Here is a 16,900-nt window from a genome sequence, read left to right as displayed (position 1 = left end):
CCCCAGACCCTCTCCCTGTCCACGTTACTGGCCCTGCTGGTTAGAGCAAACGGCGGCTAACGGGGGGGCACGGCACGAGGGACAATCTGAGGGACCCTGGGACTTACAAAGGTAAGTTTAGAATTAAGTATTTTGCAGGGACATAAGTGATTTCATCCCTAGACCCTCTCCCTGTCTGAGGGACCCCAAAATCTGCAAATAAGCTTAGAATTAAATATCTTGCAGGGGCATAAGTACAATTTATCATGGGGCAAGAACTTGCTAAAGTGCAGATGATTAAGGGAATCCAAGATCTGCTCCACTCACAAGGCACCAACCCTACGCTTAAGGCCTCGCAGAGTTCGTTGAAACTGTCTGCGATGTATCCCCATGCTTTGCTCTCCTTGTGGCCACCATTTTCCTCTGGTACTTGGTTAAAAAAAAAAAATACTTTGTCATTCACCCTCAAGCGAGATGCAACCCTTCCTTGAAAACTTATCCATAAGTGGCAAGGAGCCGCAAACCTAGTAAAGACAGAGGACCCCAAACCAGGTAAAAAGCAAAAGAACGCCTCCTCAGACAAAGTCTGGAAAACTGTGCAAATTCACGTCCTCTTCAGAGGAAGATAAGGAAGAAGGAGGAAGTGAGTCTCCGAGTCCTACCACCCCAAAGAGCATGTGCCCGTAGAGCCGTGTACTGACAAAAGACTCTTTCCGGCCATGCACGGAGCCCTCTGAGGCTTGCCTGTGTCCATTGGCCGCCATAAAATCGGTCAAGTGGTGAAAGTTTACAGAGCAACTTCATGTCTCTCGCTTCAGTTGAGGCAAATTATCTAAAGGCCCCAGACAAAGACAGAACTTATTTCTCTTTTCAATATTTGGAATATTGTGGGAGCCAATGCAAATGGGTCGGATGCATGGTTGTTATTGCACCACTCACGGCTAGCAGGGCACGAGAATTTCTGGCGGGGAGACAGGCCCACAAATTCTCTGGTCACCTCTTAGTCTTGCCTCACCCCATTGGCCTATTTCAATCACCCTCTACGTTTCATAATTACTGAGGTGTTTTTTGTTTTTCCTCTAAGTGAATGAATTCCCTGTAACTGTAGACACCTCAAATGATCAATCACGTTATGATAAAACATCTTTAGCGACGTAAGCTATGACAAACAGCTAAAAGTATAACAATTGTACAATGAGCCCACAAGTTCTCCAAACATCCTGTTTATGGCTTCACAATTGAATCAGCACTTAGGTGAAGTGACCGGTATTCATGCACATTTGATAAAAATTAACAAAGAATCTAGTTATAATGCTTTTATAAATCCTTTACATTTTTTCCTTTTATTTCTTGTACTCCTTAATATCTTAGAAGCAATTTAGTTAGCTCGGTATTTACTAAATTGATTTAGACTCAAGTAAACTACTTGTCTCTATATAACTGCATGTGCCTGCCAACTAGTGAGTTCCTGCTTCAGCCTGGAGACTCAGTTTGAATGAGTGATGGTTTGTTGAAAATGTTTCATTGAGTAAAATAATAAATTTTTTAGGTATTGTTTTTTGTATGCTCTTAATATGAATAAAAATGAAACAATTATAATGTCAAAAGCTTTATGAATGTGTAATAAATTCTGAGTTGTCCATTATGAGCAACGGCCATTTTGTCCACGTCTTATCTCTTCTTCATATCATCTCGCCGATCCACGCATCCCTGCAAGCTCTCAAGTCAGCCGGGGGATGACCCAGCAGAATGTCAACGTTTTCAAAATTTATTTAACTCCCCAAATTTTCCATAGCCCACATGTTTTAAGCCACCTTTCAAAGGGCATCCAAGAATTCAAAAATTTCAAATTATAAAGGTTCACCTTGTATTCTACGAGGCTCAAAAGGGCGAATGGTAAAACGAATTCACTCCCTTCTGTGGACACAGTAATCAATTGAATTGATTGTATTAAATTATTGCCAAATGACGTGACACACATCCCTTTAGGACACTCAAGAGTTGCATGCTACTGTCCGAGACATTGCCTGCTGGATTTAAACTTAGCTTATTACCTCAGACAAGGGAGCAATCAGCCACCTCTAGCCATTGCTATCAAGTTTCATCCATATTGGGAACTCCCAAAGTTAATAAAATACTGATAATGCCCCTCTATACCAGCAGTAAAGTTCTGGATTATGCTGCTCCCTCCATATACAACAATTACAGCATTCATTATAATCCTCAAGTACCAAGTATTTGTGGAACGCGCCAACCGTAATATAAGTATCTCCTTATAAAACAAGAAACAGGATTAAAGCACACCCCCGAATCATTTAACATGTATTTTAATCTTAAATTTTCTAACATTGATGCTGAAAGGTCGGTTCTGAGCGCAGATGTCATTGGAAACCGTCTCAAAGCAAAGGGTTAGTATGAGGAAGGATCCCTTACGGTCAGTGCAAGCAAAGATCCCATCTCATATGGCGCAAGTTCGGTTTGTGTCTTCCCAGAAAACAAAAATCACCCATGGTGGATTTTCTGAGAGGCATCCCTCAAGCCCTGCTGCTAAGTCTTGGAAAGCTCGGTACTGGCCATGGTGATGCATTTGAGTTGGAAGATCAATGGACAATCAAGTATATTAGGCCATTATATATTATAAAAATATAGAAACAATTTTTAAGCACCCCACTTTCGTCTTGTGGGTATGGCATGCGTGTCGTTCCCCCCCTTTCCCTTATTAAGAACAATTATTCCTAAGCAATTATTAGTTACAAGTCACTCCTGAGAGATTGAGGACTCTCTCTCATGTGAACCTTAGCTCCCTATTTTTAAAACCATGTCTGCCTGTGTTATCCCCTGTTTTCTCTTCATATACCAAAACATCTCTGAAGTGAATTGCTCCTAGGTCAGCTGCATCCTAACACGTGTTGGAAAGCAATGTCGATACTGCTTTGTCATTCAGCTGGCCCGGATTCCTCCTGTGCCTGGTCACTAACAAAGGACCCTCTGTTGACTATAAGCATAAAAGTGACTTTGGCATAACATCGAACCATCATACCACGTAGCCCTGACATCGCACCACCACCACACAGCGGACCCTAGAAACATCCTGCAGTTACAGCTGGGACCATGAACAAGCTTGCAAACTGACTGCCTTACTATGGAACAACACAACTGTAGCAGATAACACATCGGTGGATGCTTTAGGTTTGTAATCATCAGTGATTTGTTGCAGAGGACACAGATCGTGGATATGTTCCCAGGCCTCTTGTTCCCCATCACATGTCTTATTATGTAACACCTGTGAAAGACAAAATGGTTCCCAAGCCTGGACAGCCGTCTGCTTATAGTTACCTAACTGAACATACTCCTAGCCATGAACATGGTTACCAGCCTCGCCTCAATATGTTTTGTGACATTCAGAGCAACGCTTGAATGGCGAAGCCTAGTATAGGTAAATGGACCGGCACTGACCAACCTAAGACAGGGCTCATTCATGCTACTGAATTACCTGAAGATGTTAGGCTAATGCTTAAAGTCAAACCGAAGACAGAGGCACATTCTGTTTGCTTTAAAACAAAAAAGGGACGTGATTGGCTAAGAGTTTGATTAGTGCTTGATGGAAGCAGGAAACAGGAACTGGCTTGGGCTAAAATCACCTAAGACTTCAATTGGACACATCTATACCCAAATATCCTGCTAAATGAGGACTTGGGGGAAAGAGTATATAAGGAGAGGTGAGGGAGCAATAGAAGACTTCAAAACTTCTACCTTCACTGGACTCCTATTGGTGCTTCATCCCCAGACCCTCTGCCTGTCCACGTTACTAACTCTGCTGGTCGGAGCAGGCTTGGGCCATCCTTGACCACTTACCCAGGCCAAAGGAGGGAACTGGACGGGAAGCAGGGCATGCCTGGATTAGTACTGGTGCCCATAGGGCACATAGGGGATCCCAGCATGTGCGAGGCATGAACTTTAGCCGTTAGGCTGCCATGTCAGGCCCTCGCTTTGGATTTTTATCATTTTTCTTTTCCCTTAGACTGTATTTTTATTGTTAGGTGTTACATAAGTTGCAAAAATAAAAATGCAGTAGGACTGTATTACTGATTAACATAGCATGTGCCTTGACCTTGGAGTTCTGGCTGAAACCCAAAGCTAACTATTGGAGAATCAAGAATAGTTTGCTCTGAAGTAGTATCTTACCGAACTATCTTTAAGAGCACCTGTTTAATTAAATAAATAGAATCATCAAAAATCTGTGCATAGCCGCTTAGTCATGAAGTTAAAAACAGAGCAATCAAATGTTTGTGCAGAGGCTTGTGATGTGTCTGAGTAAATTAAAAGGACAACTTCTTGAGCTGTTGAGGGACACAAGTGACCGTGTCCATGTCTCTTTACCTTGCCAACTCCATACACCCTTCTCAAGCTCCAAACACGATGAAGCTGGCCCCCAGCATCATCCAGCTCCCTGCTTGAGGCCTGGGAAAGAAGCTGAGGACGGCCCAAACCCTTGGGACCCAGCACCTGTGTGGGAGACACAGAAGAAGCTCCTGACTCCTGACTTTAAGCCAGCTCAGCTCTGGCTATTGTGGCCACCTGGGGAGTGAGCCAGCAGATGGAAGATCTCTCTGTTTCTCCTTCTCTCTGTAAAACTGACTTTCCAATAAAAACTAACTAAATAAAAATAAATCTTTAAAAAAAAAAAAAAAGGAGGAGACAGATTCTATATCTGCCAGTTCATTTTCCAAATGGTGGCTGCAAAGGCTGGAGCTGAGCCAATCTTAAGGCAGGAGCCAGGAACTTCTTCCAGATCTCCCACATGGCTGCAGAGTCCCAAAGGCTTTGGTCATACTTGAGTGCTTTCTCAGCCACAGCAGGGAACCAGATGGGAAGTGGAACAGCCAGGACACAAACCAGTGCCCTGTGGGATCACAGTTCTTACAAGGCAGAGGATTAGCCAAGGAAGCCATTGTGCAATAAATCTTAATAATAATAATAGTAACCTACACCTGAAATGTTGCAAACCATAAGAAACACAAAGGAAGGGCTCGATGCAGTGGCTCATTGGCTAAATCCTCACCTTACAAGCACCAGGATCCTATATGGGTGCCATTTAATGTCCTGGCTGCTCCACTTCGCATCCAGCTCCCTGCTTGTGGCCGGGGAAACAGTTGAGGATGAACCAAAGCCTTGGGACCCTGCACCCACAACGGAGGAACTGGAAGAAGCTCCATTCTCCTAGCTTCAGATCGGCTCAGTTCCAGCCATTGCGGCCAGTTGGGGAGTGAGCCAGTGCATAGAATATCTTTCTCTCTGTCTCTTCTTCTCTCTGTAAATCCCATCTGCCTTTCCAATAAAAAATATATATATGAAGAAAATCTTTTCTTTAAATACAATGAAAGCTGTAGTGAAAATTGTTTTTAATAAAATCACTACAATATATATGTTTTCAGCATTCCATCCATGTGTCAGGCTTGTGATTCTGTTCCTGGTTCTATCCACAAACTGAGACTCATCACTCCTGCAGAATATCCTTGGAATGGGTTCACAATTGCTCAACACCAGCAACCTTCTGACTATTGGCCACGCCCTCCTGCTGTGTCACCCAGTTAATTTCACAACAAACTGGAAAGAGATTAATCATTGCTTCATAGCCTGTATATTTCTGAACATCCAGCAGCTGGATAACGCCCAGGGCTGGCTGCAGCACTGCACTACATCCAAGCACAGCGTGCTCGGCACCATGAACGAGAAGCTCTTTCTGCACGAAGGAATCCTCTTCCCTTCTGCAGGTTATGACCCAGAAATGCTGAGATTTACGCAAGAGGAGTTTGTGTTCAAGGATGATGATGTCATGATAATGACATACCCCAAATCAGGTAAGCAAGCAGCGTCATGGGATGGCTGTGCCGGTGCCCTGGACCCATCAGGAGAGCAAGCATCACAGGGCTGGAGCTATAGCTCATGCCATTTATGTTCAGAAAAAAGATGGAAGCCAGCAATAAGGCAGTGAGACGAGATGAGTGCCTGACGTTGGGCGTTGAGGTGGGGAGAGGGGTGATCTCTGATGTCCAAGGGAACCCATGGGAGACAACCCTAAGGGGAATCCCATGATCTGGAAGGGCAGAAGACCAGTAATTCACCGACAGAACAAACAGCATCTAGGTCGGCAGGAAAAGAGTGAATGTAAAATTGGCTGGTCAAGAGGGATATATATATCGAGGCAGAGATTTGTTCATAAATTGGGAAGGAAAAAAAAATAACACTTGGATCATTACAAGAACTCCAAGGAAGTGGGTTGTATTTCCACAGGAGTGGGGCCAGGGACTAGAAGAACGAAAAAGTGGGTAAAAATTAAGGCAGAAGACATTGGGAGGCCCATGACTCAGACAAGATAGGGAGAGAGTGACATGCAGAAAGACTGTCAGCTAGCAGGTGAACAAGACATGGAGGCCCTTGAGGGGTCAGTTGACAAGCGAGAAGTGAGGTACACTTCACAAATAGGAGGTGGAATACAATATTACTCAGCTCTGAGAAGCACAGAAATTTTTTAATATAGAATTTCTTTTTTATTATTATTATGATTTTATGATACAGTTCCATATACCCTGGGATATCCATTATCCACCTACCCAAGTACCTGCCCTCTCACTGAGTTCTCCTCTATGATTACTATGGCATTCATAGTTCTTCATAAACAGTCATGTGTCCATCATTGCAATGACACGATGGACAATGGCAGAGAATCCAGCATCCTATTGTCAAGATACATTCGGGTGGGTCTCAGGACAGGGCGTCTCATGCCTGGATCCCAGACAGCCGCCATGTGCACATGGTGAGCTGTTCCCTGGGCGTGCTGGGCTCCGGTGGCTGCTTCCTTCAGGGTGAGTCGACTGAGGGGGGAAGTCTCCGGGACTGGGCAGGTCCAGGACACAGCCGCCACCTTCATTGGGCTACAAGAGACATATCTCATCAATAAAGATCAGCAGAAACTTTATCTCGTCATCTCTTCAAAACACTTTCTTCTCATTAACTTCTTCAGTGACTCATAGGCCCAACAGTTGCAACATTTTCTTCAAGAAGATTCTTGATTTTCTTTTTCTTTTCTTCAGCAACACATTAGTGATTCAGAAGCATGTTATTTAACTTCATGGTGTTGTAAATTTATTTTTTCTTCCTGTTGTTAATTTTGTGTTATGGCTTTTCATTTAAGGAGCTGAACAGTAACTGTATAATGAAGACCATCATATCTAGTAGCATGTTATTTAACTTCATGGCATTATAAATTTCTTTTTTTTTTTCTTCCTTGTTGTTGATTTTGTGTGGTGGCTTTTCATTTGAGGGGATGTATAGTAACTGTATAATGGAGACTATCATATCCAGATGTGAGGATACCATGCGGTATGCATGTCTACTTCCTGACCAGAGATGGGCTCCCAATCAAATTGTTGAATGTATCTTGACAATAGGATGCTGGACTCTCTGCCATTGTCCATCGTGTCATTGCAATGATGGACACATGACTGTTTATGAAGAACTATGAATGCCATAGTAATCATAGAGGAGAACTCAGTGAGAGGGCAGGTACTTGGGTAGGTGGATAATGGATATCCCAGGGTATATTGAACTGTATCATAAAATCATAATCATCATAATAATAAATTTGTTTTTTAAAAGAATCAAGATTCTATATGGGCACCAGTTCATGTCCTAGCTGCTTCACTTCCCACCCAGCTCCCTTCTTGTGTCCTGCAATAAAGTAGACGATGGGCCAAAGCCTTAGGACCCTGCACCCATGTGAGAGACCTGGAAAAGGCTCCTGACTTAGGATCAGTCAGCGCCAGCCACTGCGGCCACTTGAGGAGTGAACTAGCAGATTTAACATCTATCTATCTCACCTTCTCTCTGTAAATCTGCCTTCCCAATAAAAATACTTTTAAAAAATGGTCCACTTCATGGCATGTGTGTTTTTTAAAGTCCATGAGACACAAGTGATTCTACTGGTTTTCCCTTCTTTCTCCAGGAACAAATTGGTTGATTTCCATTCTCTCCCTCATTCGCTCCAAGGGAGACCCCACGTGCGTCCAGTCACTGCCATTCTGGGAGCGCGCACCCTGGTTGGAAACCAAGTTCGGGTTTGAAAACCTCCCTACGATGAAGAGCCCACGCCTCATGACTTCCCACCTTCCTCTCCGCATTTTCCCCAAGTCCATCTTCAACACCAAGGCCAAGGTCAGTGCATAAGGATGAGGTCAGTCCTGATCCAGCCTTGCCAGATGCTCACACACCCAGGAATCGCCTGGAGATCTTGTGGAAACGCAGTCACTCACAGCAGGACTGGCAGTCTGCATTCAGCATTGACACACTGCCCCCACAGAGCCTCCTCGAGGGCAGGGAACAGGCCATGCCATGGACTCTACTAGCCAGACGCCAAGAGTGGCTTGAGATGATGAATCCGGGATCACACATTCAGGACAAGCAGATTCTGTCACTGTTTTACATGCTATGACAACAACCCTGTTATTGCCTGAAGAAAACCAACATCAGGACCCTGGTCTGGTGCCCCAGTGACTACATCCTCACCTTGCGCACACTGGGATCCCATCTGGGCACCGTTTCATGTTCCAGCTGCTCCATTTCCCATCCAGCTCCCTGCTTGTGACCTGGGAAAGCAGTCGAGGACGGCCCAAAGCCTTAGGACCCTCCATAGGAGACTTAGAAGAAGCTCCTGGCTCCTAGCTGCTGGGTCATGGTTCCAAATGGTCTCAGCTCTGGCCAATGCAGCCACTTGGGAAGTGTGCCAATCCATGGAAGGTCTTTCTTTCCATGTCCTTCTGTCTGAAAATCTGCCTTTCTAATACAATTTTTTCTAGTATTTTTTTTAAAAGAAAATTATCAGCCAGTCTTCATGCAACAAATGCCTCCTGGGTGGTCCCTGAAGGTGAGCCATCCTTATCCTTGATTGTGATATTAAAGGACACTCCCCTGGTGTCCAGCTTCTCCCACGCAATGTGACTCCTGCAAGGTTCTCCCCCAGTCCCAGGTGTATGTGTATTCAGATCTTGCTTCATGTCTTCATGTATAGAATAATTTCTGAACCCATTCATTCCTATTCCTTTTTGGTTGTTTTGTTTTAAGATATATTTATTTGAAAGGCAGATTTTCAGAGAGAAGGAGAGACAGAAAGATCTTCCATCTGCTGGTTCACTTCCCAAGTGGCCACAATAGCCAGAGCTGAGCCAGTCCGAATCCAGGAGCTTCTTCCATGTCTTCCACATAGCTGCAAGATCCCCAAAGCTTTTGGTCGTCCTCAACTTTCCCAGGCAACAAGCAGGGAGCTGTGCGGGAAGTGGAGCAGCCAGGACATGAACCGGTTCCCAAATGGGACGCTGGAACCACGGAGTAGAGGATTAGCCTACTAAGCCACGGTGCAGGCCTCCTGTTCATGACTGTGTTTAAAATGCACAAACACAAAACCAGTCACCTCACCACGCTTCCTGTCTCTTCCCTTTGTGAGTCGATGTCAATGTCCCCAGAAGAAGGGACGATGGTCTAGTTGCTGCATGGCACTGTGGTGAACGCATGCAAAGAACAAAGCACTGTGTTACAGGGCTTCCCCCTCGCTCCATCTCTGCCGATCAAGGACGGGAAATCACACTGATTTTTTTTCCTTCTTCTCTCATCTTTCCACATAAGGTGATTTATCTCATCAGAAATCCCAGAGATGTTCTCGTGTCTGGCTATTTTTTCGGGCACGTTGTGAATTTATTGGCGCGGTCAGAGTCTCTCCCGCAGTATTTTGAATGGTTCTTGGAAGGCAACGGTGAGTCTGTCCTCAGTCCTTCATCCCTGCACTTCGGGGATGCCTCTGCCTCTCCCCGCATGGCCCCAAGGCCCCCCAGCACACCAGGCCCTCCTCTCCCGCTGGCAGCAGAACTCCGGGCAGCGCTGGCCCTGCGTGGCTGCGTCCTGGGTGCCCTGCTCAGCATCTTCTCCCCACTCACCTGCTCTCTGGCTTTCTAGCAACCTCAGCCCACACATTATAACTTGCCTGCTTCCCTCTTGTCCGCCCAAATCTACATTCTTCATCCCACCACCTGTCTGCATCTTGCTCGGTGTCCTCAGGACCACCTGAGGAGTCCCTGGCAACCACCCTCCCACCCCCTGCCTCTTGGAGACCAACTGTGGTGATGCCAACCCCAAGGGGGCTTATTTGTGTGCCTGAGCCTGGTTTATTTCACTGAATGTGAAGTCCTCTGGGCACCCCTGCACGTCGCAAGCACAAATGTGGCATTTTCCTTACCCGGTCATCCCTTGATCCTTGATCATATCAACTATTGATTTCATTCATTAGATCAGTGACCCAAAGGGGGGGCGGGTTCTCATGCACAGCAGAAGACTCTTCAGCCTTTGCAAAGGAAGAAACGCTGTCGCCGTCAGCGGCGTGGAGGCAGCTCTGGGTCAGCACCCCGAGTGAAGCCAGCCAGGAGCACACACGCTCATGAGCGCCCTCACACGTGGCGTCCACAGACATCGGCTGTGTCCCGGGAAGCAGCCGCGGGAGGCCAATGCTGTCTAATGCCCTGTGGCACTGACGGGCAGGTGCGGTGATCAGAGCACCTGTGAGGGTCTGGGATGCTCCACGCACGGAGACATGGCACATACCGTGGTGACGGGCTTGCCAGCTTCCGCAGTCTAAATATTACATGGTGCAGGTGGGTGTTGAGATGTCACACTGCTCCCATACATAGCGCAACGACGGTGTGTCGCTCGCAGGAGGAGAGCGGAACAGAAGCCAACAGGACAGAGTGGGTAGGCTGGGGAGGTGTCGGTCAGAGGGTCCCCAGGTTCCGCTGCAGACAAATGGTAGGTTCCACCCAGACTGTAGTTAAACATGAGGGGACAACTGCTGGAACACCAGGGTAAAACGTACAGGTTCTCATGGCAGGAACAGCTGGCACAGCCGGAATGCAAGGCGCTGAGCGTGCCTGCTGGCTTTCCTTCATCATTGCACAACTCGCACCTGTTAATACCCGGTCCTCTGCCACCACACTGCAGGCCACAAAGACACGCAAGCCTTGTCTGTGCTCCCAGCAAAGGTGAGCGTGTGTGATGGGCCGCGTTCCCACCATCCTGCAGTATGTCACCCTCCCTCTTCCTGCCTCCCCTATGCAGTGGTCTACGGATCGTGGTTCGACCACATCCGCGGCTGGTCCTCCAAGAGAGACTGGGAGAACTTGCTGTGGCTGAGCTACGAAGAGCTGCTGCAGGTAACGCCGGCCAGCGCGGTCAGCACGCACTTTCCACCGCCCTGCACCTGCTGGGTCTTCATCCACACTGCCTGAGCGCCTCCTTCTGCATCTTCATTATCCTCTGACCCATGGCCAAGACCCCAGCCACTTCTGCCCTGAGGGAGGCACCCACAGATGGCTTTGGGGAAACCCCTGCCAGGGAGGGCTTGCACCACCCACCCTGGGTCCTCCCCTCCTCGCCTGCTGCCCTCATCCCACTGCATCCCGGCTTGCTTCCAGAGGCAGCTCCTCCCCTCCTCCCTCTCCCCTCCGCTGCTTGCCACTGTCAAACGAGACAGCGTCTCTCTCTCTCTCTCTCCTCTCTCTCTCTCTCCCTGCTTCCCGCAGGACACTCGGGGCACCGTGGAGAAGATTTGCCACTTCATGGGGGAGAAGCTGACCCCGGAGGAGATTGGCTCAGTCATGAAGTACAGCTCCTTCCAATTCATGAAAGAGAGCAAGGTGTCCAACTTCATGGCACTGCAGGACTACAACCTGATCGACATGGAACACAGGGCAGGCATGACGCTCCTCAGAAAAGGTGAAGGCAGAGGGGACGGCTGCTCTGGAGGCGTCAGAAGGCACGGAGGGCACAGGGAGCCCTGACCAGCCCACCCCCCACCGCGCGAGGCCCCTCCAGCACCCCTCTTCTGGCGAACCTCTGGGGAGATTTGAGCAGAGGTCAAACCCCCTGCTTGCTTGCTCTTTAGAATGGGCTTGAGCAGGTGGGGGCAGGAGGTAGGGGAGGGCTGGGCGGCAGTGGATTCTACACACACTGGGGGATCAGCCAGCTGCACCTGTCAGACCTGTAGGCTTGACATGGGACAGACTAGGGCCACTTTGGGGGTGTCTTAGCAAAGAGAACTGCCCTGCACAAAGGTTCTGTCTGCCTCTCTGTCAACCAGAAGGGAAGGCTGTGTCCTCTACTACATGGCCACACTCCCTTATGGAAGGAACCGGAAATGAGCTGTGTAATTCACCGACCGCAGTGGCCCCTTTGGCCTGGGGGAGGCGCTGTGGCACCGTTGCCTTTCTGGTCTGGAAGGACAGGGTGCCTTTGCTGCTTGTCTATTTGTGCTGGTCTCTCTCTCTCCTTATACCCCTCCCCTGATCCTTGGCCAAGCTTGAATGAATGACCCTTGAATTTATTACCAAAGCAACACTTTTCCCCCCAATTTTGTGGATTTTCCCCAAAGCCACAGGAAAGGTCATACCGCCCACCCCCAAACATAAGCATACACATGTTTCTGTTCTTTTGGGTTCAGCGTCATCTCTCCCGCTAGAGGGCAGAATTTTCACCACTCCTTGGCCTTTGCAATAATTGATTTCTCTCACCTCCTGTGATGTGTTATCACAAAGGCTCAATGGAAAGCTTCCTAGCTTCCACATCGAAGCGAAGTTTCCTAGTTTTTTTTTTTTTAAAAAGATTGACTTATTTTTACTGGAAACTCAGATATGCAGAGAGGAGGAGACAGAGAGGAAGATCTTCCATCCACTGCTTCATTCCCCAAGGGGCCACAGCAGCCAGAGCTGAGCCGATCCAAAGCCAGGAGCCTGGAGCCTCTTCTGGGTCTCCCATGCGGGTGCAAGGTCCCAGGGCTTTGGGTCGTCCTCCACTGCTTTCCCAGGCCACAAGCAGGGAGCTGGATGGGGAGGGGAGCAGCCAGGACATTAAATGGTATCCATATGAGATCCCAGTATGCATAAGGAAATTACTTTAGCCACTAGGCTATCGCACTAGCCCCAGTTTGTTATTTTGTTTTGTTTTTAAGATTTATTTATTTTGGATCTGGCACCATGGCCTAGCCGCTAAAGTCCTCACCTTGAGCACCAGCATCCCGTATGGGTGCCAGTTCTAATCCCAGCTGTCCTACTTCCCATCCAGCTCCCTGGCTCTTGGTTTGGTTCGGCACAGCACCAGCCCTTGTTGTCACTTGGAGAGTAAATCATCAGACAGAAGATATTTCTCTCTGTCTCTCCTCCTCTCTGTATATATCTGACTTTGCAATAAAAATAAACACATCTTTTTTACTTGGAAAGTCAAATTTAAAGAGAAAGACACAAAGAGAGATCTTCCATCCACTAGTTCACTCCCCAAATGACCACAATGGCCAGAGCTGACCCCATCCAAAACCAACAGCCAGGGGCTTCCTCTGAGTCTGCCCTGTGGGTGCAAGGAAGCTCCCAAGGTTTTGGACCGTCCTCTGCTGCCTTCACAGGGGGCTGGAAGGGGATGGTTCAACACGAACCCGCGCCCATGTTGGATCCTGCCACTTGCACGTGGAGGATTAACCAGTTGAGACACCATGCCAGCCCCAGAGAAGATATTTAGGTGGGGTGCCTGCAATGCGTGATAAGAGTTAGGGAGGTGCACAAGGTGGCGAGGCCTTGCTGACAGGTTGTACTAGTGGCCAAGCCAGACACACATGTGTGCCCGAGAAGGCGGGTGCTCCTGGGGAGGCAAAGCTGACATGCTCCACACACGAGGGGCACAGCTGGACAGCCCAGCATGCCAGAGAGTGCTAACCAAGAAGGCCGAGGGGATGAGCCCCTGGAAACCACGGAGCTGCCTCCACAGGCTGACACCCCAGGACCTCGGAGGACCTGGACGGGAGGGAGCTGGACCTGACTGAGCTTCCTCCGGGAAAGCCAAGATGACCTACAGGGAGACAGGTCCACAGCCAAATGACCAAGTTACAAGCCAGGACACCAGGCAGGGAAGCAATGATGTGTGTTTGGGCAGTGATGCGTGGGTGTGCCGGGGTGCCTGGGGGGCACTGTCGCTGATGGACAGGGTCTTGAGCAGAAGGAGGTAGGAAGCCCTGTCCCGGAGGCAGCCACTGGGCATGGTGGTCAGGCAGCTGCCGCCCCACTGCGAGGGCCCTGGCCACACCGGGCCTGAGCTCCCAGAGCTGTCCTGAGCCCCACTCTCATGCCTTCCAGGCATCGCCGGGGACTGGAAAAACCACTTCACAGTGGCCCAAGCTGAAGCCTTCGACAAGATCTTCAAGGAAAGGACAGCAGGTCTTCCCCCGGAGCTGTTCCCATGGTAACAATGTCCAGAATGTTCTGGACCCTATGTGGATTCCACCACCTGTTCCCTGATCACTGTGAGCTTGACCTAGCCTGGGGGTGGGGCACACAAAATCGGACCCGCCAACTTTCCCTTCCTGCCATGTGCTCTCGCTTGTTAAAAATCGCTACGATTTTAAAAATAGAAAATAAAGGTACCTGTATAATCCCCTTTTATTTCCCGACACTCGAGTTTGTTCTTTGAAGGTTTATTTAGAGCCGGTTGCGATGGCTCAGTGGCTACGACCTTGCATTGCACGCACTGGCAAATCATTTGAGCACCGGTTCGTGTCCCGGCTGCTCCGTTTCCCATCCAGCTCCGTATTTGTGGCCTGGGAAAGCAGCAGAGGACGGCCCAAAGCCTTGGAACCCTGCATCCATGTGGGAGACGCTAAAGAAACTTCTGGCTCCAGGAAAGCCTTGGAAAGCCTTGGTGGCTTTTCCAGGTTCCCAGCTTGGGAACAGTGGTGTGTCACAGCCCTCTGGCGGCCAGAGGGGGCATCACAACTCGCGCGTGGACACTGCCTTGGCATCCAGTTCTGGGACCAGTTCAGACACTGAAGCTCTCAGCAAAACACACACTATTCTGCAGGTATTTCCTGTCGGGCATTTTCTTTCCAAGCAGCTCAGGGAAAGAGACGTTGGAGAGTTTTAAACGCATTGTTGACTGGCAAGTATACAAGCCGTTGTGGGGTGTGAGCGAGATCACGCCAGACTAGTCCAGGGTGTGTGAAGGCGTCTTTGTGAACCAAGCTTGGTGAGAACAGGCCCACTGGAAATGAGCAAATGACGAGTCCATATGGAAATCCAACCTGAGTCAAGACTCAGAGGAACACATGTCATTACCCTCAAGTCCATCCATGAAACTGAACAGCCACATCCCAGTCTCCCCAGCAGTGAGTCATCCTAAGGGACATGCAGCAAACAGCCCGGGCACGCTCACAAAGCTGCAGACACTCACCTTGCCCTGGCTTCTCTGCCCACACTCCATCACTGCCAGGCCTCACCTCTCCCGGAACTCCTGAGCGTGCACAAGTTAGAAATACAGAGCATCTTAGCATTCACATCTTCACTGTCCCACCCAAGCAGTGAGCAGAGGGTGAGGGATGCAGACGCTCAGGGGCCACGCTCCGGGGCTGCCTGTCCTCGGAGTCTGTCTGCGGGAAGCCAGGGAACAAGCAGGTGCCGGGGAGACCGCGAGTCGGAGTGTCAGAGCGATGGAAGCACGTGAGCGAGAGAGAGCGAGCCCCTCCTATCATGGGCCTTTCTGGGGGCTTGCGAGGGGAGTGGTTACCCAAGAGTGCAATGCTGCCCACTCTCAGGTCCCAGGTGAGGAAAGGGGAGCCTCATGGGAGGTTGGGGGAACTGGAGGGAACACCTAGGTGGTGGTGGGGCCTTCTAGTTTGTGACCCTGAACTAGCTGCCTACCCCACAACAAGTGACCATGGGGTTCACTCCCTGAAGGAAACAATGATGACCTGTGGACAGCACAGTGGCACAGCACGCTGACCCTCTGCCTGTAGGGCCGGCATCCCATAGGAGCCCCAGTTCAAGTCCCAGCGGCTCTACTTCCCATCCAACGCCTTGCTTATGCGACCTGGGAAAGCAGCAGAGGATGGCCCAAAGCCTTGAACCCCGGCACCCTCGTAGGGGACCTGGCTGCTGGCTTTAGATCAGTTCAGCTCTGGCAGTTGCAGCATTCTGGGGGATGAACTAGTAGTGGCTAGAAGACTTCTCTCTCATTGCTGCTCCTTGTGAAAAAATCATCTGCCTTTCCAATAAAATCAATCTTAAAATTATCGATCTTTTAAAAATCTTTATTTTTTTTATTTTTATATTTTGAATTATGTGGTACAACAATTTCGTATAGACTGGGATTTTCCCTGAAACTCTCATCCCTGACAGATTTTCCCCATTTTACTACAATGGTATAACCCTTCCTAAGGAATCGTAATTCCATCAGTCTCTTAACGTGCATCCCAACATTGCTGGTACAGACAACGTCAGACAGTCCAGCATCCCATTGTCCTCACACGTCCAGCAGTTTCATCGGGAGTCCATCTTTCATCTGGAAGCAGAGATGCATGTTGCATTAAACCCCCACATCTGGATACGGTAGACCCCAGGACTCCATCGCTGTACGTGTCCATAACTGAGCAGCCGTGAAACGAGGTCAACAGCTGGTATGAGTTAAAACAACAGCCTCAACCTCACCAACGAATTACAGCACCATGAAAAAACGCGCCACTGAGTTACCAACACGTGGGTGACAAAAAGGAAACACAAAGGCCTCCTGGGAAAAATGATGCCACCGTGTAATCCATGAGCCAGCAATGAGTTTAACAAGAGAAAAGAAAGTATTTGGAATAAATAAAACTGAAATAAACAACACTGAAACACATGGAATGCAGCCCCCCAAAAAATTTTCTCTCACCCCTGCCCCGCCTCATGCCTTGCTCAGCTGGCCTGGAAGGAGACCCCAGGGGGTCCCAGTGTGATGTCACTGCAGTGATGTCATCTATAGGTCTCCCACCAGCTTGGGAACCATCAGGAACACCCAACTGCAGGCCCACGCC

The 16,900-nt window shown here is 48.8% G+C and overlaps 1 protein-coding gene across 2 annotated transcripts; it reads left to right on the top strand.

Moving 5' to 3' along the window:
- The first annotated feature begins 5,654 nt into the window (after positions 1 to 5,654).
- Positions 5,655 to 14,501, top strand: LOC121155100 (3-beta-hydroxysteroid sulfotransferase-like). Of its 2 annotated transcripts, XM_040978279.1 has the most exons (6): positions 5,655 to 5,840; positions 7,985 to 8,193; positions 9,658 to 9,784; positions 11,137 to 11,231; positions 11,601 to 11,793; positions 14,196 to 14,501. In XM_040978279.1, the coding sequence occupies exons 1-6, from the start codon at positions 5,705 to 5,707 to the stop codon at positions 14,303 to 14,305; spliced, it is 870 nt and encodes a 289-aa protein (XP_040834213.1). In that variant the 5' UTR covers positions 5,655 to 5,704; the 3' UTR covers positions 14,306 to 14,501. The 2 variants fall into 2 exon arrangements, with proteins under 2 accessions (XP_040834213.1, XP_040834214.1); XM_040978280.1 differs by lacking the exons at positions 11,137 to 11,231; positions 11,601 to 11,793.
- The last annotated feature ends 2,399 nt before the right edge of the window (positions 14,502 to 16,900 follow it).

The sequence above is a fragment of the Ochotona curzoniae genome, unplaced genomic scaffold (genome assembly GCF_017591425.1).
Source record: "Ochotona curzoniae isolate NIBS_2020 unplaced genomic scaffold, NIBS_Ocur_1.0 contig_2861, whole genome shotgun sequence".
Classification (NCBI taxonomy): domain Eukaryota; kingdom Metazoa; phylum Chordata; class Mammalia; order Lagomorpha; family Ochotonidae; genus Ochotona; species Ochotona curzoniae.
The sequence above is the reverse complement of the archived record's forward strand: the minus strand, read 5'-3'. Positions and strand labels throughout refer to the sequence as shown.

What these genes read in the sequence shown, in the direction of transcription:
- LOC121155100 (XM_040978279.1), top strand. Translation starts at nt 5,705, where the DNA reads ATGAACGAGAAGCTCTTTCTGCACGAAGGAATCCTCTTCCCTTCTGCA. An exon ending in TCTTCAACACCAAGGCCAAG is followed by an intron (nt 8,194 to 9,657) that starts GTCAGTGCATAA and finishes TTTCCACATAAG; the next exon opens with GTGATTTATCTCATCAGAAA. An exon ending in CATGACGCTCCTCAGAAAAG is followed by an intron (nt 11,794 to 14,195) that starts GTGAAGGCAGAG and finishes CATGCCTTCCAG; the next exon opens with GCATCGCCGGGGACTGGAAA.